At 40.9% G+C, this 25994-nt stretch overlaps 2 protein-coding genes across 5 annotated transcripts in view; one reads left to right on the top strand and one right to left on the bottom strand.

The window, feature by feature from the left end:
- The window catches only part of RBBP4 (RB binding protein 4, chromatin remodeling factor), a 17011-nt gene extending 2976 nt beyond the window's left edge, over positions 1-14035 (top strand). For both annotated transcript variants that reach the window (XM_040228048.1, XM_040228049.1), the window contains exons 3-12: positions 970-1115; positions 7654-7827; positions 8172-8287; positions 8406-8566; positions 8672-8798; positions 8937-9014; positions 9576-9652; positions 9747-9804; positions 9894-10004; positions 13061-14035. In XM_040228048.1, coding sequence (XP_040083982.1) covers positions 970-1115; positions 7654-7827; positions 8172-8287; positions 8406-8566; positions 8672-8798; positions 8937-9014; positions 9576-9652; positions 9747-9804; positions 9894-10004; positions 13061-13126 — 1114 coding nt within the window. In that variant the 3' untranslated portion in view covers positions 13127-14035. The remainder of the gene's footprint in view (positions 1-969; positions 1116-7653; positions 7828-8171; positions 8288-8405; positions 8567-8671; positions 8799-8936; positions 9015-9575; positions 9653-9746; positions 9805-9893; positions 10005-13060) is intronic.
- The window catches only part of SYNC (syncoilin, intermediate filament protein), a 21289-nt gene continuing 9037 nt past the window's right edge, over positions 13743-25994 (bottom strand). Inside the window, exons 2-5 of one of the 3 annotated variants that reach the window (XM_040228046.1) lie at positions 23395-24562; positions 16917-17041; positions 16663-16739; positions 13743-15343 (exon numbers count right to left, since the gene is read on the bottom strand). In XM_040228046.1, coding sequence (XP_040083980.1) covers positions 15333-15343; positions 16663-16739; positions 16917-17041; positions 23395-24562 — 1381 coding nt within the window. In that variant the 3' untranslated portion in view covers positions 13743-15332. Of the gene's footprint in view, positions 15845-16662; positions 16740-16916; positions 17042-23394; positions 24563-25994 lie in introns of all 3 variants that reach the window. The other 2 variants (XM_040228044.1, XM_040228047.1) reach the window with 2 other exon arrangements.

The following is a 25994-nucleotide window of genomic DNA, read 5'->3' on the forward strand; positions in this document are numbered from 1 at the left end:
TTTCCAGATAATGTTGATGCTTTTGTTCCCCATACCACACTTGAAGAACCTCTGCTTTATGCTTTACACTGAATTAATCCTTCTGACATAACTCAAATTATGGTACGTCCCTTATACATGTTCCATGGTTCTTTGTTCCTTTTAGTAGAGAATTCAGAATACCTTAAGCAAACATTCAGTACCCTAGAGTCTGATTTCAATCTGCTTTTTGACTTTCTCTCCCACTGTTTTCCCACATTTAAAGTCAGATTTAGATTTCAGTCCTAGTTCTGTTACTTAGTTAATCTTAGACCACCCCATGGGTTATAGCCTGCCAGACTCCTCTGTCCGTGGAATTCTCCAGGCAAGAATACTGGAGTGGGTAGCCATTCCCTTTTCCAGTTGATCTTCCTGACTCAGTGATTGAACCCAGGTCTCCTGCATTGCAGGCAGATTCTTAACTGTCTGAGCCACCAAGGAAGTCAGTTTCCCTAAACCATCTTTAAATTAGAATATTACTTCATAGTGTTATAACCTTCATCTTTGCTTACCTCCTTTGGAATACTGTTTTTCAAAGCTCTTGTCCTCTCCTGGGTTTTATCTCATTTTAAGACATTAGCTTACCTGATGTCAGTCCCTTTCCATTTTAATGAAGTAACCAGGAGTGTTCATATACCCAACAATTGGTTTTTTTCTCTCCAGCTCCTTGTAAAGGATGAATAATTAATTTTTATTTTATTCCGTTGGACTTTTTCCTCAAAAGTAATTGTAAATATTTGGCCAAGTTAAATAATTGTGAAATTAAGTGGTATGTGGTACCTGCCCTCAGCTCTATGGAAGATATGTTAAAAGTAAGGAAATATGGCTCTTAATGACTTCTTTCTCTCAAAACCTGTTTGTAATAATGCCTTGTATATACTTGTATGTCACTGACTTTGTGGTCTCTCTTAGTTTACTAAGCTGAATATTGACCATATGTTGCTATTACAGACCAGAAGGGAAAGATTTCAGTATTCATCGACTTGTCCTGGGGACACACACATCGGATGAACAAAACCACCTTGTGATAGCCAGCGTGCAGCTCCCTAACGATGATGCTCAGTTTGATGCTTCACACTACGACAGTGAAAAAGGAGGTAGGAGTCCTAATTAAAGGCAAAGGAAGGAATGATACTTACTTTGGTTATATTTTTGTGTCTCTGAATTATCATTAAAAAGTGTGTACAGTTTGATAAAGTAGCCTCTCAAGAACAAGATACTAAGCTTTGGAAAGCCTGATTTTCAGTATAGATACTAGATAGCAGAAGACAGGTAACATGTACTTGGTTCTATACTTCTTCTATAAACTTTCTTCAACTAAATTTGGTGGTAGGCAAATTTCAAGAAGCTAAAATCCACCATATATTATTGCCATGCATGCTTGCATTCTCAACATGGAAGATACTGCCCCTGGGGAATTGAAAATTGATTCTCAGAGTGGGGTATATGTGAAAACAGTCTTATTCTTTGAACTGTTCCAAGCACAGATATACATAGCATGCATAAACAAATACACAGGTTATCTGTGGTATTAGAATTTCATTAAGGTGTCAAAATATCTTATAGGGCAGTAATGGGGGGGGGGTTGAAAAGCACTGGCTTAAATCACCCTTTCTAGGTTTAAGTGATAGAAAGGACTTAACTATGGTATTTGCTGTATAGTATATAAAAATTAAATGAGTGTTTAATTATATCCTATTTTTAGTTGGTAACCTTAGGGCTTAACTATTCATGAATTATTTTTTTCCCTTTCAGAAGAGATAGAAATGAGTGGATTTCCTTTATTGTCCTTGAACTCAAATTATTACCAAAGGTAGAAGATAGACTTTCAGTATTGAGATTTGTGGCCCCCAAAAATGAATGTGTAATGTTTTCTTATCTTAGATTTCTCCTGATTAATGGAATCCATTCCTTTATCTAAGTTATTTTGGTTTCCAATTATTTGCCAAGATTGTAATGTGCAGTTATTCTTTTGATCATTCAGTATTTAGCTTAGCAGAATGCAAAATAAATTCTTAGGATAAGGGCCAGCAAACATGATTTTGCGTCACTGACCTGTGTGTGTGAACTATAGGATATGGTTACTGCAGCGATATTCTCTGGGTAGGCATTAGTAGTGATGGGAGGGGTCCCTGCTTAAACTGCAAGGGGCATAGATTCAATCCCTGGTTGGAGAACTAAGATATCCCATATGTCGCACAGCCAAAAATAGCAAAATTTTTTTGTTGTTGGAAGGAAAGAATCCGAAAACTAGGGCTTGGGACCCTGTTGTGCTGCTCACTAGCTGTGTAGTTCGAGGATAAATCTTTCAGCCTCCCTGAGCTTGTTTTCTTTTTATTAAGACAAACTGTCTTTAAATAGAATTTTTAGTTATTTATGCATAAAGTAAATATTCTGATTGGTAATGTAATAAATCATCTTTGAAAATTGAAGCAGGGCTTTCCCTGGTGGTCCAGTGGTTAGGATTTCCTGCTTTCACTGTGGAGTGGGGGATGGGGGGCGTGCTGTTTGATCCCTAGTCTGGGAAATAAGATCTCACAAGTCCACATAGTGTAGACAAAAAAAAAAAATTGAAGCAACTGTGTGAACCCTTCGCCACATAAATCTGTCCTTTGTGGATCACTGTTAAATTGATAGTTTTCTGAATGATTTATCCCAATTATTGGATCACTCACTCAACAGATAACGTTAAGTACTTAGGCTAGGCAGTTTTTCTTTATACTGGGAATATAAGATAAAATATACTTCCCAGCCTCATGTATCCCAGCCATCTTTTTTGTTAGCATATGGGAATGTGTCCTTTTGATGGCTTATACTATGCTGTAGTTAACCATCCCTCAATTAACATTTAAGTGGTTTCCAATCTTTTGACTTCAAAAACAGTCTTTGTGCATATATCTTGCATAGTTTTGCTGTAGAACAATCTTCTAAATTGAATGTTGATTAATTCGCAAGGACATTTTCAAGTGTATTGGTACTGCTAAGTTGCCCTCCAAAAAAGACTCTGAATTTCACCAGTAGCAGATACATTGATGTCTGTTTCTGCATGCTTTTACCAACATTGAATGCTGTGCTCTCATTTTACTTTGTTATTGTTGGAGGGGTGTTTTCTTTCTTGGTTTTGGTGTTCGTGTCATTTGGTTTTTAATGGCTGCTTCACAAGGCTTACAGAATCTTAGTTCGCCACCTGGAATTGCATCAGCACCCTTGACAGCGAAAGTCCAGAGTCTTGACCACTGGACCTCCAGGGATTCGCTAACTTGCTTTTTAAGTTATTTGTGATGTTGGACTTATTTTAAAATATTTATCTTTTGTCTGTCTCTTGAACTGCCTGTTTATGTGTTTTCCTCATTTTTTCTTTTGGGTTAGCTATATATGTAATGTAAGTTATCCCTAACTAATAGGTTATAGATAATTTTTCCCCTGTTTATTTTATAACCTTGAATCCTATTTATTTAAATTTATGACTGCTGGATCCTTGCTGCTGGGCAGGCTTTCCTCTAGTTACAGCAAGGAGGGCCTCCTTGTGGTGCACTGGCTTCTCTCATCGCAGTGGTTTCTCTTGTTGTGGAGCACAGGCTCTGGGGTGCATGGGCTTCAGTGGCTGTGGCTCCTGGGCTCTAGACCCCAGGCTCAATAGTTGTGGCACATGGGCCTAGTTGCTTCGCAGCATGTGGCATCTTCTCAGATCAAGGCTGGAACCCATGTCTCCTGCATTGGCAGGTGGATTCTTGACCACTGAGCCACAGCTATTTGGTTGTGTTCTTTACCACTGAGTCCCCTATTTACTTTAGAAGCTGTGAAATTTTAATTATCCACCTTTCCTTTGGTGTCCTTCAGATTTTGTCATTCTTTGAAAGGCCTTTATCACTCCAAGGTTTTAAAATAGTTACCTGTTTTCTGGTACTGCTCTGTTTTGACCATTAAAATTAAAAATAGATGATTTACAGTGTTGTGTTTCAGATGCTCAACATAATGACTCATTGGGTGTTTTGTTTTTGTTTTTCTCATATTTCATTAAAGCTACCACAACATTGGGTATAATTCCTTATGTTGTTGTTGTTTAATCGATAAGTCTGTCCCAGTCTTTGCATGCCCATGGACTGCAGCACACCAGGCTTCACTATCTCCTGGAGTTTGCTCAAACTCATGTCCATTGAGTCAGTGATGCTCTCTAACCATCTCATCCTCTGCATCCCCCTTCTCCGTTTGCCTTCAGTCTTTCCCAGCATCTTCATATCTGAAGTTGTTGATATTTCTCCCGCAGTCTTGATTCCAGCTTGTGATTCATCTAGCCAGGCATTTCACATGATGAACTCTGCATATAAGTTAAATAAGAAGAGTGACCGTATACAGCCTTGACGTACTTATTCCCCAATTTGGAATCAGTCTGTTGTTCCATGACTGGTTCTGAGTGTTGCTTCTTGACCTGCATACAGCTTTCTGAGACAGATAAGGTGGTCTGGTATTACCATCTCTTTAAGAATTTTCCAGTTTGTTGTGCCACACAGTCAAAGGCTTTAGTGTAGTCAGTGAAGCAGAGAATTAGATGGTTTTCTGAAATTTTCTTGCTTTCTCTATAATCCAACAAATGTTGCCAATTTGATCTCTGGTTCCTCTGCCTTTTCTAAACCTAGCTTGTACATCTGGAAGTTCTAAATCCTTGTTGATTATCTATTTTGTTTTTTGAGTGGCGTCAAACCAATTTGCTTTTGCCGATTTGCTTTTCTGATGATACCTTTATCCCCCTAACACTTAACACTAGAGAAACTATGAAAATAAAAGTAATATATATGATATGATTGTATGACTGCATACATCCCCCTATTTAATCCTCACAAGAAAACTGGGTAACTTCCCCTAAGGTTACATACCTTCCTTTTCTCTTCCTTTTCCATCTCCTTCTTCATTCAAATCACTCAGATGGCTGGACAAGCTTGGAGCTTAAAGGGGAGCAGGTGCTCTCTCCATATGGTCTCAACAATGGCGGAAGTAGATACATACCAGTGTCTCTTAAAGCTTCTTAAGTGGTTGTTACATAGAGTTCTAGTCCCTCCTTGCTCTCAGATGAAGTGTCCTAAACTCTGAGATCGAACTATTAAAATTGATTACCATCTGCTTAACCCCATTTGATCTGAGGTACTTGGTGACAGATAGCTTCAAAAAATCATTGAACTTTCAAAATGAAAGAACAAAAAATTGACTTAGGCTTCTTTTGACATTTAAAAGAATGTATGTATTTGTATTACATTCAGCCCAGCTGTGGTCACATTTGAAGCCCTGAAAATAGATTAGGTTTGAAATTTTACTTCAGACTCTGTTACCAAGATCTTAAAATACCAATGAGTTTATTTTTAGCAACTTATTGGGGAATTGGTTTTGAGGAGGAGTGTTTGTTTTTGAGTTATCTTTAGTCTTCTACTTCAGTTATATGTAATAAACTAGTATTAAGTCATGATAAAATAATTAGAATATTTGACTAAAGATGTTGCAACTTATTCTTAGTTTCAAAATGTTTATGGACTAAAAAAATGGCAAAGTGGTAGAAATTAGAATGCTGGTTATCTAGTTTGTCCAGTATTAGTTGGGAGGGATACAGAAGTGTCTTGTGGGAAGATGAGAGGGCTAGAGATGTTCCATGTTTTTATCTGGGTGGTAACTCCCTGATGTATGCATATGTAAAAACTCATCAGGCTACACAGTTTAAGCATATTGTTATGTTTCAGTCTTTTTAAATAGTATTTTACGAGGGACGCAAACAAAATAGTAATGTAGTTAGACCTTGATAGTCATTCACTGTATTGTACATTGATACCTCAGTCTTTATTCCCTACATCAGATTTGGTGTTTTTGCTCTCACCTTAAATTTGGTCAATCCCTGATTATTTGTTAAAATAGATGAATCCTCATCTTCATAAATCTCAGTTGTGAATCCTCTAAGCTGATTTTTTTAAACACGTATCCACTGATATAGTTACGCGTTTATTTATTTTTGGCTGCCCTGGTTCTTTATTGCTGTATGCAGGCTTTGTCAGTTGCAGAGAGTGGGAGCTGCTTTCTCGTTTGAGAGCACAGGCTCTAGGTGCATGGGCTTCAGTAGTTGCACCACAGGGGCTCATTAGTTGTAGCTTGCAGGCCCTAGAGCGTGCAGGCTTCAGTAGTTGTTGCTCTGTGGCGTGTGGAATCTTCCTGGACCAGGGATTGAATCCAGGTTCTGTTGTAGTTTAACCGCAGGTAGCGGGGGAGAGGGTGCCTCTGGTTAGTAGTATGTTGTTGTTTAGTTGCTAAGTCTTATCTTGACTTTCTTTTGCAAGCCCATGGACTGTAGCCCACCAGTATTCTCCATCCATGGGATTTCCCTGGCAAGAATACTGGAGTGTGTTGCCATTTTCTTCTTTCTTCCCTACCCAGGGATCCTCCTGCATTGGCAGGCAGATTCTTTACCACTGAGGCACCAGGAACGCCCTGGTATATAGCTGATAAATTGTGTGCTTATCTCCTTGTGTTTGGACTAAAAGTTCTTTGAGATCACATATCCTAATCATGCCTTCTTTTTGCATTATAGGTATTTGTGGTCTAGAATTCTGGAGGGAGATTGGTTTAATGTTTTTCTTTCCCTCCTCTTTGAGAGTCTGTTTTTAACTGTTTTTAGGCTGTTAGCTTGTTTGAACCACTGCTTTGCAGTGTATAAAATTATTTTGAGGTTGAATGTTATCTGCTGATCATATTACCCAACTTATCAAACCTATGTCTCCTGCATTGGCAGGTGGATTCTTACCATTGAGCCACCCTTGCCAAGATATATATAATGACAAATTATGTTCTTAAACATTTTCTAATGGTACTTGGGAGAACTCTGTAAGTACAAGCAGTCAAATGTGAATAAAATATGTTTTTGTCTAGTTCTTGCCTACCTGGTTTATTTCAGCCAAGAACTCTGGTTGGCAAGTGTAAGTGGGGGGTCAGGAAAATGGAACCAGCTGTTGTGGCTGTTTTCCTCACTAATACGAGGAAAGGTGTCAGTATTTCAGAAAGGTTACCCCAAACTAGAGATTGAAAGGGACTAGAGAGAGTCCCTCAGGAGGAGGGACTCTTTAGTACCTAGCACACTGTGTATGTATTTGATATTCATTAAAATAGTAACTTAAGATTTTATTTATTGAGCATAGTTTTGTTTTTTTACAAAGTGAGGCTTGAAAGCCACTTATTGAGAATCTTTGAAGTGGAGTCAATAGTGTTTCTTACTTTTAGATAGTGATATAATATTTATTGGGTATATAATTACCGAAATCATTTTAGGCATAGCTGAAAGAGTATCAGAACCGAAAGGGATCAGAAAAATGGGGATTCGTTTTAGGTTCTGCTATAGTCACGTCACCATGAGCAAATTAATGTAGGTCCTCTGAGCTCCTTTTTCCCATGTGAAATACTTGGAGATAATTCTTCCCTACTCTGTAGAGTTATAGTAAGAAATGATTGAAATAAGGAACATGCACTTTATATTGCTAATAAATACTGATACTGCCTCTAGTATTATACCAGTTCATTTATTAAAAGCCTTGCCTGTGTCAAACTTTGAGTGACATAGAGTACTTTTTGCTTTCTCCTCATTTGTAATTAATATCTTATTTACAGAATTTGGAGGTTTTGGCTCGGTTAGTGGAAAAATTGAAATAGAAATCAAGATCAACCATGAAGGAGAGGTAAACAGGGCACGCTATATGCCCCAGAACCCTTGCATCATTGCAACAAAGACTCCATCCAGTGATGTTCTTGTTTTTGACTATACAAAACATCCTTCTAAACCAGGTATCTTCTCTCTTCTATTCAAAGCAAGTGATATATCACTACAGGAATACATTGCTTCTCTCAGTTTTAATTGCTAACTTATTCTTTGTGTATCTTAACATCTTGTGAATTATGTTGATATGTGTAGGTACTACTCCTTCATCCTTCTTGCCTACATCTGGAAAAAGAAATTGCTTTTTTACATAGAACAGAATGTGCCGGTTTTAAATATTATCTATTTGGTCATAGTCTGTATTCCTCATAAAAAATAAGAGCTTTAGACCTCTTGATAAAAATTCCATTATGCTAAGTAGGTCCAACAAGGCAGTGGACTGGATAGTCTTGATGTGTCTGTTACTTTGTAGACCCTTCTGGAGAGTGCAACCCAGACTTGCGTCTCCGTGGACATCAGAAGGAAGGCTATGGGCTTTCTTGGAACCCAAATCTCAGTGGGCACTTACTGAGTGCTTCAGATGACCACGTGCGTATTCTTCCCAGTGTGAAGCACATCTGGGCTAGTTGTATCAACGTTTTCCTCTGGGGTGTATGAGGAAGTGAGACTCTTTCTTTTATATAATAGCTCATTTTTCTCATTTAAGACCATCTGCCTGTGGGACATAAGTGCTGTTCCAAAGGAAGGGAAAGTTGTGGATGCGAAGACCATCTTCACAGGGCACACGGCAGTAGTAGAGGATGTCTCCTGGCATCTGCTCCATGAGTCCCTCTTTGGGTCGGTTGCTGATGATCAGAAACTCATGATGTGAGTTGAATCCATCTTTTTCTCAATATATTATCTAAGTTGTATAATATTTGATTATCCATTTTAAGCTTTCCCCCTCCCCCTGTATTTTTTCTTTCACTGAAGCTGGGATACTCGTTCAAACAATACTTCCAAACCAAGCCACTCAGTTGATGCTCACACTGCTGAAGTGAACTGCCTTTCTTTCAATCCTTATAGTGAGTTCATTCTTGCCACAGGATCAGCTGACAAGGTTAGTGTGATTTATTTTGACAAAAAGACAAAGGGTGGATTTCTCTGGCTTCTTTAGAATGCACAGAGATCTTTTAGTTGTGGATTTTCTCGTTAAAAAAATTATATTGATTACTCTTCCTTTCCTTTCTGTACATAGACTGTTGCCCTGTGGGATCTGAGAAATCTGAAACTTAAGTTGCATTCCTTTGAATCACATAAGGATGAAATATTCCAGGTAAGAGAAACTAATGCTCCTAGTGTTTTTAATCAACCTTATGCCTGGCCTGTGTCTCTTCTCTTATTTCCATTTCTTGGTAACTTGCCATATCCATTTTAATTTCACAGTTCAGTCCTAAAGTACTGACTCCCAAATTTTCTGCCTAATCAATTTAATTAAGCTTCTTTCTTAATATGCAGAGCCCTCTGACTCAGTTCAAGAAATTGTTACATTATGTTCAAAACTGAATGCAAAGGCACTGTGTGTAACACTGAAAGTACTTGGGTAGATTGTTTGGGTGAGCTATTCTTTAGTTCTTAGGTCAGTGTTAGATGACATTTGGCATTTATCTGTTTTGGCTGCGTCAGGTCATCATTGCAGGGATCTTTTGTTGCATTGCACAGGCTTCTCTAGGTGTGGCTTGTGGGTTTTTGTTGCCCTGCAGGGTGTGGGATCTCGGTTCCTTGATCAGGGATCAAACATTTGTTTCCTACATTATAGGGTGGATTTTTAAGCAGTGGACCACCAGGAAACTCCCCTCTCCTCAGTTTTCTGATAGATTTTTTTTCTCACATACAGGTTCAGTGGTCGCCTCACAATGAGACTATTTTGGCTTCCAGTGGTACTGATCGTAGACTGAATGTCTGGGATTTAAGGTATGTCTTGTTAAATTACTCTTTGTGAAGTTCTTTTCTTACACTTTCCAGAATTACTCAAGGTAAATTTAACTTAAAAACTTCTTTGTGCTAGTAAAATTGGAGAGGAACAATCCCCAGAAGATGCAGAAGATGGGCCACCAGAGTTGTTGGTATGTTACAGATACTGAGCACAACTGAAATAGTTGATGAATTATTGTCCTCTGTCTGCTTTTCATCTCTGTTTTCCTCCCTTTTTCAGTTTATTCATGGTGGTCACACTGCCAAGATATCTGATTTCTCCTGGAATCCCAACGAACCTTGGGTGATTTGTTCTGTATCAGAAGACAATATCATGCAAGTGTGGCAAATGGTAAGTGTTTAGATAAGTGAAACCTAGTATTATTCTGTTTATGTATACTTCAGTGCAGCTGGCAGCTGTTCGTTTACTCCCGCCATGTGACTTACCTGTACATGATCAACTGCCTACTCTTACCTGGTTGTCCCAGTGTCACAGGATCAAAGAGTACTGTTTCTCCATGAAACTTGCTAGATTTCAAAAACATTCCCTGCCTTTTTAAGCCTCGGTTAAAGGTGATTGCCCTGCTTTGAATTTTCAGAGCACTTGGGATTTAATAAAAATAATTATAATGTCTGATAATGTTGCAACCCAAGAAATGATGGTGGTGATACTTGCACACACAATGTGAATGGACTTAATGCCATTGAACTGTACAGTTTAAAATGGTTACGATGATAAACTGTGTCCTTTACTACAATCTAAAAAACAATTGCATGACTTTTAAATGACAGTGGCGGAATAAATGAAAATTAATTCTAAATAAACCTTTATTGTCTCAGACTAGATCTAGAACCAGGAAGAAGTGCCAGAGGTGAGATTTTGGTTCAGCATGAGGAAAAACATTTTGATATTCAGAACTTTGCTTTGGAATAATGCTATTAATCAAAAATAAGTAAGATGGGAATATTTGTGTTCTATGAAATTAACACATGTTCTGCATCCATACTTTGGAATATTATGTATCAAAAAGAAGTATACTAGTTTTGTAAGCTATTCATGATATACTGATAAGCTGGAAAAAAGCAGATTGTAGGACATGATAGAATTTCCTCATATTAAAATTTGGGTTTCTAGTCTTATGTTGAATTATATGTAACTATTTGATAGAAGGCTATTTGCCAAAATGTGGTTGGTATGTTTAGGGAATGCTTGTACTCTTGAGATTTCCTGAGTAGTAGGAGTCTCTCTTGCTATTTATACGTAACCCCTTGTGCCCAAACCGGGGCGGAGGGTTGGGGGCAAGGTTGTGAGAAAATTTACAGGCAAGTGGGACAAAAGTGCTTTGGTAGCCTGAGCTATCAGGGCTTGACACTGGCCTCTGAAGTCTTGTGGGTGTGAGCCCTTGGTCACAGATTTGCCTCTAGGTGGTCAGCATCAGGATTGAACTGAATTGTTGGACACCCCATTGGTGTCAGGGGGAAAGATAGCACACAACTGTTGTCAGACTGCTCGTGCAATTGTATACATTCTTTGTCCCTGTAGTCAGGTTATAAGCTATGACTGTCCCATCCTCTGCAGCATCTATCCTAGTGGTTTGTGCATAGTTCATACTAAGAACAACCAAGTAGTACATGTAGAGTTTACTTTATGCAAGAATGGTTTCTCTTTTAAAAATACTTATAAATTGAGATTTGATTTTGAAATACGGTTTTGTTGCGGCCTGGGGATTCTTTTTTCCCCCATGGACAATTCAGCAAATTTTACAGTCACAGAATTGTGCAACCATCACTACCATTAGTTACCCCAGAAACCAACCCCATACCCAGTAGTCATCCCTCCTGTTCACCTCTAGTCCACCCAGTACTAGGCAGCCATCACTCTACTTTTATTTATCCATTCATCAGTTGATGGACATTTGTGTTGTTTTTACTTATTATTATGAGTATTGTTTTTACTTATTATGATTTTTTACTTATGATTAGTGTCTGATTAAAAGATTCAAGGTTAAAGAAAAGATTCAAGGTTGATTATCAAGACAAACAGTAACCATACTTCAGTTTTGGGGGAATATCTTAATGCGGAGGTGGTTGGCATATGGCCAACTGCCTGATTTTATTAGCCCACAACTATTCTCATCCATTTGCAGGCGCCTATGTCTGCTTTTAGCAAACTGCTGCAGAGTTGAATAGTTAAAACAGACTATATACCACACTGTCTATCTTTCTCAGTTCAGTTCAGTCGGTCAGTCGTCTCCGACTCTTTGCAACCCCATGAATCGCAGCACGCCAGGCCTCCCTGTCCATCACCAACTCCTGGACTTCACTCAGGTTCACGTTCATCAAGTCAGTGATGCCATCCAGCCATCTTATCTTCTGCATCCCCTTCTCCTCCTGCCCCCAATCCCTTCCAGCATCAGAGTCTTTTCCAGTGAGTCAACTCTTCGCATGAAGTAGCCAAAGTATTGGAGTTTCAGCTTTAGCATCATTCCTTCCAAAGAAATCCCAGGGCTGATCTCCTTCAGAATGGACTGGTTGGATCTCCTTGCAGTCCAAGGGACTCTCAAGAGTCTTCTTCAACACCACAATTCAAAAGCATCAATTCTTCAGCGCTCAGCCTTCTTCACAGTCCAACTCTCACATCCATACATGACCACTGGAAAACCGATAGCCTTGACTAGATGGACCTTAGTCGGCAAAGTAATGTCTCTGCTTTTGAATATGCTATCTAGGTTGGTCATAACTTTTTTTCCAAGGAATAAGCGTCTTTTAATTTCATGGCTGCAATCACCATCTCCAGTGATTTTGGAGCCCAAAAAATAAAGTCTGACACTGTTTCCACTGTTTCCCCATCTATTTCCCATGAAGCAATGGGACTGGATGCCTCGATCTTCGTTTTCTGAATGGAGCTTTAAGCCAACTTTTTCACTCTCCTCTTTCACTTTCATCAAGAGGCTTTTTTAGTTCCTCTTCACCTTCTGCCATAAGGGTGGTGTCATCTGCATATCTGAGGTTATTGATATTTCTCCCGGCAATCTTGATTCCAGCTTGTGTTTCTTCCAGTCCAGCATTTCTCCTCTGCATATAAGTTAAATAAGCAGGGTGACAATATACAGCCTTAACATACTCCTTTTCCTATTTGGAACCAGTCTGTTGTTCCATGTCCAGTTCTAACTGTTGCTTCCTGACCTGCATACAGATTTCTCAAGAGGCAAGTTAGGTGGTCTGGTACTCGCATCTCTCTCAGAATTTTCCACAGTTGATTGTGATCCACACAGTCAAAGGCTTTGGCATAGTCAGTAAAGCAGAAATAGATGTTTTTCTGTCTTCTAGCCTCATCTGTTTTCAGCCTTAACTTCAAGAAGTTACTTTCATGTTTACTCAATACCCTTTTCTCTTTGTTTTTGGCAGGCTGAGAACATTTATAATGATGAAGACCCTGAAGGAAGTGTGGATCCAGAAGGACAAGGATCTTAGATCATGTCTGCACTTGTGATTTTTAGACTCCCCTTTTCTTCCTCTCAACTCTGAGATTGATTTAACACTGGTTTTGAGACACAGACTTTGTTTGGTTATCCCTCTATAATAAGTTCTATCAACAATGTTATTAGTCCAAACAGAAGATGTTTTCTAAATATTAACTGGGGGCTTCTTGATTCAGCAAAGCCACAGACTTATATTTAAATTTTCTTTAGGAATTTTCTAGTAACAGAGGTCTAAAAGTAGCCACAAAAAGGGGGAATATTGTGTGTGGTTATTTTTCTTCTTATGCTATATCCCCAAGTTTTTCAGACTCATTTAAGTAAAGGCTAGAGTGAGTAAGAAATAGAGCTAAGTGAGGTAGGTGTCTGAGCCACGAAGTATAAATACTACAAGATGTTTTTATTCAGGAAATAGGGGAGATTTAAGTCATACAAATTCCTACACGCCAAACTTTCCAGGATGCACATTTCCTTACATAGACCAGTCTCCTCAGTTTCTTCAGTTAAGTCAAAACAGTGTGTTCCTCCTTCCCCATATATTTTTGCTTGTTAGTGTATTTCTTGAGCTGTTTTCATATTATTTCTTTCCTTTCTGTGAAATGGTTTTTTTAAAAAACTTGGGACCACCAAGTTGTAAAGATGTATGTTTTTACCTGACAGTTATACCACAGGTAGACTGTCCAGTTAAGTTGAGAAGAGTGAATCAATAGCTTGTATTTGTTTTTAAAATTAAATTAATCCTGGATAAGAGTTGCTTCTTTTTTTTTTTTTTTAAGGAGTTAGTCCTTGACCACTAGTTTGATACCATCTCTATTTTGGGTGACCTGTTTCACCAGCAGGCCTGTTACTCTCCTTGACTAACTGTGTAAGTGCTTATAATGGAATAAATTGCTTTTCTACATAATCCCATGCTGATGGGTTTTATTTAGTGTATAACATTCATCAAACACCAGTCTCTGGCTTCTAGAAAAGTTGTTCAGATGACAGTTATTTTCTTTGGTCTTTGACTACCAAGAGCAGAAGTAAATATAGTAGACCCAGAGGTATAGAAAAGAGCTTTACTCCTTCCCAGGGGAAGTGAAAGACATAAAACCTTGAATCAGGTGTACAGATTAGGCTTTGGTAAAATAACATTTTTTTGAAGTCTTACCTCTAGAGAACCATGTGAACTTTTAAGAATGTTAGAGGCAGTGTGGCAGAGAGAATTTAAGGCAAAATTTAAATTTTGAAAAGGCGTTTGACCTTTTCTCATAGAGGTTGAATCTCCCCAGTATATTTCACTGGGGCCTGTACTTAGAGGTTAGAAAAGTAGGCTCTTGAAAGCCAAGTACCATAACCAGATAAAATGCTTGGTTCTTTACCAAACACCCAGTCTAACTGAATAGATCACTCTGACCCAAAATCATTTTCATAAGGTAAAATATTTTGGGAAATCTGGATTGGTTCTTGTTTGTCTTGAAGTGAGTAGTTCTTTTAGAGTATAGTGAAAATACCTTGACACAAGAGTAAACCTACATGAATCAGCATAGACTTTAAAACTTTGCAGAGGAATTCAGTTAAAGTAGAACACTCATGGCACAAAAGGATCCGGATTGTAAACCATATACAGTTTACCCTTGAACAACATGGGTTTGAAGTGCACAGGTCCACTTACACAGATACTCTTCAGTAGTAAATAACACAGAATTCACAGAGATGAAGTAATTTTTGATACCGAGGGCCAACTAAGTTATGTGCAGATTAAACCCCACATTGTTCAAGGGTCAACTGTAATGGTAATACGGTGCCTTTTTTACTTCACCTGTGTTCCCGAAAAACTTTGTTTTGGGTCAGCACAAGGCAAGGTACATTTTTCACTAGAGTGTGTCCATACATTCATCCTTCACTCTGTGTGCCTGTGGAAAGCTGCTGATGGCTGACAGGAGACTCATTTTTCTGTTCCTCAGTGCACTGAGATAAGTACCAGCAATGTATGAAATAGAATACAGCTAAGAGTGGACTGACAGTGTTCTGCCTCCAGCCAGCCCTAGAATCTTTTTAAACAGGTCAGCCAGTATTTGTAACTTTCCCAGAGGGAACTGCTTGCCAAATCCATGACACTCCTTTCTCTGTTTAGAAAACAATATGTCCAGAGGGTACTTAGTGATCCTTTGCTAAGAAGTTTTTTTTTGTTTCTTGGTTACAGATTCGGCCGTATGTTTCTAAACAGCCCCTGTAAGGTTGAGAGAAAAAAGGATAAGTTTAAACTTTGCAACTTAATACAGTATATAATAAAGTTTTTGTGGGTTTTTTTTGGGGGGTGGGGGACGGGGGCTGTGCTGTGTGGCTTGCAGGATCTCAGTTCCCTGACCAAGGACTGACCAGGCCCCAAAGCATTGAGTCCTAACCACTGGACCATGATGGGAATTCCCGTTATAAGGTTTTTAACCATGAATTTCTGAAGCTTAGTGCAGATATGTTAGGGAGAGCTTACTAGAGTGATTTGCATCTAATCAGGGATGACTTTGGTAGGGGCTCACTAAAAATTCCATCTGCTCACATTAACTTTACAAGGTATAACAAGGTCTGAAATTCTATGGTTTTGATTCTTTGGATTAATCATTGTCTTCTCCCAGTTGTACTTTTCATCTGATCCACACAAAGGTGTTTAGCAGCTCATTTTCTTCAATTACAGGGTTCTAGTAATCTCGCAATCAAGCATGGTCTGTTATGCCTAGATAAAACACAGTAGAAGACAGTTCTAGTATGGGAGTTCCCTGGTGGTCTAGTGGTTAAGATTGGGTGCTTTCACTGCCATGGCTGGGGTTCAGTCTTTAGTTGGGGAACTCTTGCAAACTGGAGGAGCCAAAAAAAAAAAAAATCTAGTAATTTAGGAAAAGCATCAGTTATAATAGTTATGAATTTGTATCCAAGATGTAGGGTTAACTAGGAAATTAATAAAGATTTATGGACTTAATCTAATATCCAATTTCATCTTTTTTAACCCTTAGTGTCTATCTAAGAGAATCTAGGGCTTTATAAAGAATGAGAACACTGGAATGTAAAGAAATCAGTGGATAGGTGTGTTGCTTGTTTCACAAATTAAACAATAATCAATGTTCTTTGGTCTATAAACAACACCCTCTTCAGCTTTTTAAGTGACTGTTAACAGGTTTCTTTAGCCTTCTTGGCCTCCTTAGTCATAGTCTGAATTAGATGTCCTAACTGCCCTCTCTGCTATTCTAAGGAAACTGTTTATGAATAGCAGATAGGGTCAGGTAGGGTGACGAAAGTAAGAATGCACAGAGCCTAGATGTTTTATCCTGTTACAGATTTCCTGGTGACAATCAGGGTGTGTTTTAAGTCCTACTAGAAACTGAAACATTGCAAAGGAAGCCTGAATACTTGAACCAGGCAACTTGGAGGTATGTGTCATCCTGTTACTCCTAAATGATGTAATTTGTTACTGGACACACAATTTTTTTTGAGGCATTAGTCTTGTTAGGAAAGCAGCAGCAAGGCAGACACCACTCTTGTAACCGTAAGTATCACCTTGAGACGGTGTCTCGATTCCACCTGCCTCAGAAGTGGGAGCATTAACCTGTTCCAGGCTCTTAGGTAGCATAGCCCTTAAAAAAAAAAAAAAAAATTTCCTTCTGTTCATGGATGAGCACAATTTGACCGTTTTCCCCCCAATTTTTTTTTCTGCTTTTCACTGTCGAGAAATTTCTCATGAGCAACATCTGCCCTCCCCACCATCCCCTCAGCCAGTGTTGGTTGAGATTTGGGGAGCAGCAAAAACTGACTTGTAAGTTGCGAGCTCTTCAGCAAGGCTGACTCTTAGCTGCTCCATCTCTTTGTTCTTCTGTTGCTGCAGTTGCACCCCGCTTCTTAGCTGCCTCTGTCGTTCTTCCATCTCCTCCAGCTGTTCCTGCATGAGGGCCAAGCACATCTCTAATGAGCCAAACAGTAAAAACCTGACGTCCATTATTATAAAGCATTTATTTACACATTGTTTATTTCCACAGCAGTGTTGAGATTGAGAAAATGAGATTCAGAGAACATATTTTGACAGGGATGTTTAATCAGTTTTTAATAGTACAACTTAATTGAAGTTGAAAGAAACCAAGTCTTTATGTAAGCAGGAATATTTGAATAACTATTTGAAGCTCCTTGAAGTCAGACATAGCTTTCCTTAGTACTTACCACAACAAGACATACAAGCAGATGCTTAATTAATGAGAGTATCATGGTTAATTTCCTATACCCTTTGCTTATTATATCAGGGCAATTTGTTCTAAAGTGCTAATTTGGAAAATGAAGGTGCTATGCCCTGGAGGCCCTTGGGTCTCAGATAACTTTCCCATTGTGCCAAAACCAGGCAAGATCATTCTACAGATTTTCTCTGCGGATTAATGTCTGTGGAATGATGTATGGAAGATGTCAGCAAGTCAGTCTGTGGCTTGCCTGCTAGCTGGCATGGATCCTCAGCATGGGGGACTTGGGAAGGAAAGGGAGTGCTGAAATTGGAAGGCATATTTTTAAGGGGCAATGACTTTATCTCAGATTTTGAAGAATAATAAACTTGGAATCCAGTTTGGGTGCATATTCTTGATGGTGGTTGCTCAGTTCTGTCCAACTGTTTGCAACCCCATAGGCTCTATAGCGCACCAGGCTCCCCTGTCCATGGGATATTCCAGGCAAGAATACTGGAGTGTTGCCATTTCCTTCTCCAAGGGATCTTCCCCATCCAGGGATTGAACCTGGGGCCCTGCATTGCAGGGGGTTTCTTTACCAACTGAGCCAACAGGGAAGCATGTTCTAAATAGAATGATGTAAATAACTTGTTCTCTGAGTCATCCTTGGTATACCTGAGGCATGTCAGTCTGCAGTGTTTGATACTGTAGTTGAATCTCAGCTTTCATCATATATTGTCAAAAGGTCGTTTTTTAGTGCCTAGTCAGGTGGCACAGTGGTAAAGAATCCACCTGGCTATGCAGAAAACTCAGAAACTTGGGTTTGATCCCTGGGTTAGGAAGATCTGGAGTAGGAAATAGCAACTCACTACAGTATTCTTGCCTGGGAAATCCCATGGACAGGCTTGGCAGGCTATAGTTCACAGAGTCACAAAGAGTCATATGACCGAGCAACATCCAACACATAACCATGCTTTGACACCGTGCAGAAATGTGGCTTTACCATCTAAGTGTGTTATCTAAAAGCGTCTGCATACCTCTGTGCCCCAGTTTCCCAAGCCTTGTATCTAGTAAACCTGTCATTTGCTGGATATACAAAAGAACATGCTTGTAAAGACAATCTACTGTCACTGATAAGCTCTTGACAGGGAGAAGCTGTCACAGAATGAAGTATTAATACAGTGACAGAAATGAAGGACAATCTCCATTCTTTATCCTATGTAGCATCACTAGGTTAACATTTTTAAAAGTGCTTTATCAGGACTTCCCTGGTGGTCTAGTGGTTAAGACTGTGCTTCTACTGCAGCAGGGCACGAGTTTAATCCCTGGTCAGGAAACACATCCCACATGGTGCAGCCATCAAAAAGTGTGTTATCATTCAGTCTTTCATAGGCTTTCCACTTCTTTAGCCTGGCATTCAGACTCCTGCTAGTTTGACCCTCACTTCTAACTAGGACCTCCATGACTCCTCTGGTCTACACTGTCCAATATGGAAGTCACTAGCTACATGTGGCTTTTGTTTTGTTTTGTTCTTGTGGCCACCCTGCCTGGCATGTAAGATCTTTAACTCCCAATCAGACTGTAGGCTCTTGGATCTTAATATGTCTGGCACCCTACACATAAAATGCTTACTGATGTGAAGCATGCAGATAGTAAGCATATTCCATCTTTTGGCACTAGAAGTCTTCCAGTTTCAAGGTAAAAACTTGGTCATTCTCAGCAAACTCACCCCACGCACTGTAATCAATCACCAAATCTGCCCATTTTCCCTCACATCTCTCTCGTCTCCCACTAAGTGGTCTTTCCAGGGTCTTTGAATCTACCCTCCACACTGCCACTTAGAGTACTTGTGTGCCAGGCACCATTAGAAGTGCTTTACAGATCCTACTAACAAGTTCATTCCTTGCAGCAGACCCATTAATCCCATTTTACATGTGAAGGAGCTCAACCACAGGTTAAGTAATTTGTCCAAGGTTTCACAGTTAGTGGTAGACCCAGGATTTGCCATTAGCTTAGAGCTTATACTCTTAACAGTTGCCTTACTGCCTTCACATAAATAGATACAAAAGTAGAGAAAGATAACATAGATGCATGGGTGCTAAGTTACTTCAGTAGCATGCGACCCTATGGATTGTAGCCTGCCAGGTTCCCCTGTCCATGGGATTCTCCAGGCAAGAATACTGGAGTGGGTTGCCATGCCCTCCTCCAGGGGATTTTCCTGACCCAGGGATTGAACCCATATCTCTTTAACATCTACACTGCTAGGCAAATTCCTTACCACTAGCTCCACCTGGGAGGCCCAGAAACATAGATAGGCAGACTCTTAAATGGTCTTCAAACTGTTTTCCATGAAACCCCAGGAGGAGGCTGAGGCTGGAGTGTACTTGTCACTCTTTAGTTATAGCTCTACTTTTACCTGTGGGGTTTTTTTTGTTTGTTTTTTAATGTTTACATGTTGTCATTCCATATAACATTTTTGGGGAAAAGTCTGTGGCTTTGAAGAAAACCTTTTTAGGAAAACCGCTGACCTAAAGAATACATAAAGCCCTTTACAATCTGGTCCCATGCTACTTCTCCAGCCTCATACACTTCTCAGACTTGTTATGGTTCAGGCACACTTCCCATAACATGCCTGTTTTCATGCTTTATGAGTTGTTCCCTTGGCATAGAATGGTCTTCGTCCCTTGTCTACACAGTGAATTCATTCTTTAAGACAGCTCAAACACCTTGTAGCATGAACTTGAACTGGATTTCCCAGGGTTACATCCCACCTCCGTCCCTTCATAGCTGTGTAACCCTGGACAAATGACTTCTGTGACTCACCTGTTTACTTGTTTCTCAAATGGTAACAATAGTTACACCTATCTCAGAGGTAAGAATTAAATGAATTATTACATGTAAAGAACTTCAATTTGATTCTAAATGTGATTTTGCCCCTCAAAAAAAAAAAAAAAAAGAACTTGAAGTACATGCTAGCTATTTTTAATCCTTGTATGAAATTTCCCCCTTATTTCTCCAAGGGTAATTAAACCTGCTTCATCAGTACAATGTTTTATTCCTACAACTATTACATTGTCTATCACATTGAAGTATGTTAATTATTTCATTGATTCTAAAACTCACACTTTACATACTTAGATCCAGATGTCTTAGATTTTAGGAAGTTTTATCTCGTATCCTTCCTGTACTATAAACTTTTTTATCATTAATTTTTTTCTTTTTGGTTCTTTTTCTGTTTTTTAATTTCATTTTAATTTATTATTTTTTAATTGAACTATAAACTTTTGGAGGACAGTGACTGTCCGCTACCCCTAGCCCCTCACCACGAGTTCTCATCTCTTAACCACCACATAGCTCATTGCCTGGCACAAAAAAAGTAGGCTAAATATTTGTTGAATGAATGGGGTGATGGTGATGAAAGCAAATTTAAAGTCACCAGGGTGAGGTGTACCCTTGAAAAGTAATCAGATGCCATACATGGTCTTTGGCAAACAGTTTGGGGAAAAGTCATTTCAGAAAGAATTATCTCTGTCAGACCTTTTTTCCTACTTTAATTGTGGTATAGAAATAGACTTTCATCAGGGTTGTTTCTCATAGAGTGATCTTTGGAAAGCTGCACAGATAATCAAATCTGAAACAAATCCAGTATAGTGATGCAAATCACTCGGGAAATAGTTCTAGAATTCTAACACTATATAAGGAAATTCTAATCCCAAGGATTCCCTACTTAGTGCATCACCATCTGAGTTAGCCTTGTCTGAAATCTAAGCATCCTCTGACTTCTCACTTCTCTGCCCCGCTCATTCTGTAGTGAAAATTATTCTGTTTGTTCTTGCTTCCCTTCCTTATCTTTTGCTACCGTTGTTTCCTCTTACCTGTAGTAGTTTCCTAATCAGTCTCCCTTGCCTGTCGGTCTCTAGCCCATTTTACACACTGCCACCAATAATGTTTCTAAAAGGAGAGTGAGGGGGACTTCTGGTGGTCAAGTAGTTAAGAATCTGCCTGCCCCGGCCCAGGGAGATTCCACAGGCTGGGAGCGACCGTCCCCATGGCCACAGCTACTGAGCCCCTGCTCTAGAGCCCAAGAGCCGTGACTGCTCAAGCCCTCGTGCCTAGATAGAGCCTGTGCTCCCAAATGAGAGGCCAGCACAAGAATCTCGTGCACTGCGATTTAGAGTAGCGCCTGCTCACTACGACTAGAGAAAGCCTACATGTAGCATCAAAGACCCAGTGTAGCCAAAAATGAATACATTTTTTAACTAAAAAAAGAGCAAGGATCATGTTAATCCCTCGATTAAATTTCTTTAAGGAGCCAACTGACCACTGAATAAAGTCCAGACTCCTCAGGCTGGATTTCAAAGTCTAGTGGGATCTGCCCTGACCCACCTCCACAGTTCAACTCACCTCTCAGTTTTTCACCTTTCACCTGCAGCCAAGTTACTAATTATATTTTTATATCTATTGGATTAAATAATATGTTAAAAATTACCTTCACCTATTTCTCTTTTACGTGGCTATTAGAAAATTTTAAATGATATTTGAGGCTTGCATTATATTCATGTAGGACAGCACTGGTCTAGATCTTGCCTATACTTAAGTACTTAAATAACACTGTCTTCTGTTACAGGTTCTCTGATTTAATCCATGGCTAAAAATAATCTCATTATCCCATAGCACTCTTATCTGTACCTCTCTTAAATCACATGTTACTTTCTACCCTGGGTTACAGTTATTAAAGTAACATCTGATTGAGTATCAGGTGTTTAAGAATAGTATTTGTTTATGCAAAAATAATTACCACCCTTTCACTAGATTATGACCCAATAAAAAGTGCAGTGGAGGTGGAGGGCAGTGTTGGGTGAGTAAATATGTATAGCTTGAAGGCATTCAATACTATGACCCCAAAACCCTATTCTTTTCATAATATAAGCTATAGAAAGCTTGACAAAATCTTCAGTGAAGTGAATGCAGCCATTTTCAACAGAGGACATCTTCCTTAATGGATAAGTAAAAATCTCTGGGATTTTAAAGTTCATCCAAAAAATGTGTGTTTCAAAAGACAAAAATACTGCTGTGAAAAGCACCACAGTGTGGGGTTCTCATGGCGCCCAGCAGCACAGAAGTCAGCACTTAACTGATGCAGACTCAGCCTGGTGGCAGAGATAAGTAAGCCATACTCCCTACCTTCTGAAAGCTCAGCCTGTGGGGGAGAGAGAACTGTTTATGCACTGAGTGTTTAGATCTCATTTTGTTCTAAAAGGGATTAGGACTGGCTCACAATCAGAAATAGCTTGAATACGATTGAAATGGTGACAAATGCACAAAAAAGGAAAAGGAGGGATAGAGGTTTATAGATTTCATCCCAGCTTTTTAAGACTGGAAAACTTCAAAGCAGAGATCAGATAGGTGGGACTTGAGAGTGAATACCGGGGAGGGGAGAGAATGAATTCTACCTGGCCTCATTCCCTCCTGCTCTATCTAAACCCAAGGGCGATTCACTCAGAATTGGAAAATGGTGCTATGGAAAGAGCACTGAAATATTTGGGGTTGGTCAGACTAGAGTTCAAATTACTCCGACTCACTCGGCCTCAGTTTCCTCATCTAAGAAAAATGATAATAGTTGACTTGGAGGATTAACGGAGATCATTGGTGTAAAAGTGTCGTGGAAACTAAGAGTGCAGGTTAACTTTCAGCCCTAGCAGGCCTGAATGAATGAAATGGAAAATGGCTTAAAGAAGTGAGTGACTGGCCCATGAAACAAATTGCTCTTCCTACCTATGCTAGCCTGGTGGCTCAGATGGTAAAGTGTCTGCCCACAGTGCGGGAAACCTGGGTTCGATCCCTGGGTCAGGAAGATCCCTTGGAGAAGGAAATGGCAACCCACTCCAGTACTCTTGCCTGGTAAATTCCATGGACAGAGGAGCCTTGTAGGCTACAGTCCGTGGGGTCGCAAAGAGCCAGACATGACTGAGTGACTTCACTTCACTTCATATATACTAGCATCCTTCAGCCCAAAGACATTTGGCCCGGTCCCCTTTTCCTCCCTAGACTAAAAGACTGTCCTTCCTCCCACGCCCAGTGGGCCTACCCGGTACTGCTGCACCTCCTCATCCCGCTTTTGCCTCACAAGGATGATCTGGTCCTCCAGGTTCCTGTTTTGCAGGTGGAGCTGCTGGGCTTCTGCCTGCAGAGGTCTCAGGGCCTCCTTCATCTCCTGGATCTCGGCCTGGGTTTTCTGCAGAGCTTTGGCCGCAGCTTCTTTCCTCTCTAGGAGCCGCAGCAGCTGAGGCTCGTACTCCTCCTCCAGGCCCTGGCGGCTCTCTGCCATGAGGCTCTCGAACTGGGCAGAGAGCCGCCGGCTCTCCTGGAGAAAGTGCCCGTCCCTCTGACTCGGAGGTGCTTCCAGCTGTTGCCGTAACTGCCCCTTCTGCTTCTGATAGGTTTCCCGGAGCTGAGTTAGTTCCTCTGAGAGCTGGGCTGCCCGGGTGGTCAGTGCTTCCTGGAAATCGGCGAACTGGGCCACGTCCTGCCGGCGGCACTCCAGCTGGTACTGGTAGGCCACGCACTCCTTGGTCACCTTGAACAGCTTCTGCTTGACCAGCCGGATCTCCTCCCTCAGCCCATCCCTCTCGAGCTCTGCCTGGGCATGCAGTTTGTAGGCGGCCAGGATATCCCGGTGGACCTGCTGCACCTCCTGCAGGGCAGGCTCGCGGAGCAACACAAGCTCATGGATGAGTTGATCCCTCTCCTCTTCCAGCTGGGCCACGGCTTCAATGCACTGCTGGAAACGCCCCTCCAGCAATTCCAGGTCCTCTATGCTCAGGCTCCCCTCTGTGCTGGGACTCGGCGCAGCTTGGACGCTCTCCTTGGGGTTAGACTTCGCCTCGCTCAGGAGCGTGTCTCCCCTATGAGCTATCTGCTCTGGGCTTGCGGTCTTCACGGGCTCTTCCACGCATAACACCCCCTCCCGCTTCGCCGGCTCTTCCACATATAAAGCCTCCTCCGGCCTCGGCTCCTCCAGGTACAGGGCCTCATCCGGTGCCCTGGTTTCTTCGATGTGCAGCGTCTCCTCCAGCGGTTCACTTTCTTCCACGTACAGAGCCTCATCAAGGTCGCCTGTGTCCCCCAGGTAGAGAATGTCCTCTAAGTTCAAGGTCCCCTCCAAAGACAGAGTAACTTCTGGGTTCCAGGTCCCCAGCTCATACAGGGATGCAGAGTTCTCTTCAAGAGGAGAAATGACCTCTGGCCTTGTTTCCCTGCAAAAGAAACAACAAGGTGAGAGGGCAGTCACAGTCCTGGGAGGGTTTGTGACTGGAGCCGCCAGGACACAAGCCTAGCCGATAGCAAATTCTCACATCTCGGAGGGCAGTCGTCTGCCCCCTCCCTTCACTGATCCACCACAACACAGCCCATCGTTTAGCTCTGACACCATCCCCACGAGGTAAGTGTTGAGCCTCTGCTTCTGTACCATCAAAGGACAGGAACCTACACCTGAGCCACTCTGTTCCACTATCATAAGAAAGTTCTAGTGTTGAGGTAAGACCTTCCCCACAGTTTTCACCTGGACTTGATTCTTCTTTCTAGAATCAGATACTCTAATTTCTTTTCCATGTCAGTTCTTTGAACACTTAAAGAGAGCTACTTAAAGAGAACCACCTGAGGAGCCACACCACGCCCAAGGCCAGGGGCGGCGGCCGGGAGGAGCAACCGGAGGAGTGGGAGGGTCTAGAGGAGCTATCCCACTTGAAGGTGAAGGAGATACCCCTCGTCCAAGATAAGGAGCAGCGGCTGTGCTTTGCTGGAGCAGCCATGAAAAGATACACCACGCCCAAGGTAAGAGAAACCCAAGTAAGATGGTAGGTGTTGCAAGAGGCCATCAGAGGGCAGACACTCTGAAACCATACTCAAAGAAAACTAGTCAATCTAATCACACTGGGACCACAGCCTTGTCTAACTCAATGAAACCAAGCCATGCCTGCGGGGCAACCCAAGACGGGAGGGTCATGGTGAAGAAGTCTGACAGAATGTGGTCCACTGGAGAAGGGAATGGCAAACCACTTCAGTATTCTTGCCTTGAGAACCCCATGAACAGTATGAAAAGGCAAAATGATAGGATACTGAAAGAGGAACTCCCCAGGTCATTAGGTGCCCAATATGCTACTGGAGATCAGTGGAGAAATAACTCCAGAAAGAATGAAGGGATGGAGCCAAAGCAAAAACAATACCCAGCTGTGGATGTGACTGGTGATAGAAGCAAGGTCCGATGCTGTAAAGAGCAATATTGCATAGGAACCTGGAATGTGAGGTCCATGAATCAAGGGAAATTGGAAGTGGTCAAACGAGATGGCAAGAGTGAACGTCGACATTCTAGGAATCAGCGAACTACAATGGACTGGAATGGATGAATTTAACTCAGATGACCATTATATCTACTATTGCGGGCAGGAATCCCTCAGAAGAAGTGGAGTAGCCACCATGGTCAAAAAAAGAGTCTGAAATGCAGTACTTGGATGCAATCTCAAAAATGACAGAATGATCTCTGTTTGTCTCCAAGGCAAACCATTCAGTATCACAGTTATCCAAGTCTATGCCCCAACCAGTAATGCTGAAGAAGCTGAAGTTGAACAGTTCTGTGAAGACCTACAAGACCTTTTAGAACTAACACCCACAAAAGATGTCCTTTTCATT

Source organism: Oryx dammah, unplaced genomic scaffold (assembly GCF_014754425.2).
Source record: "Oryx dammah isolate SB20612 unplaced genomic scaffold, SCBI_Odam_1.1 HiC_scaffold_27, whole genome shotgun sequence".
In the NCBI taxonomy this organism is placed as follows: domain Eukaryota; kingdom Metazoa; phylum Chordata; class Mammalia; order Artiodactyla; family Bovidae; genus Oryx; species Oryx dammah.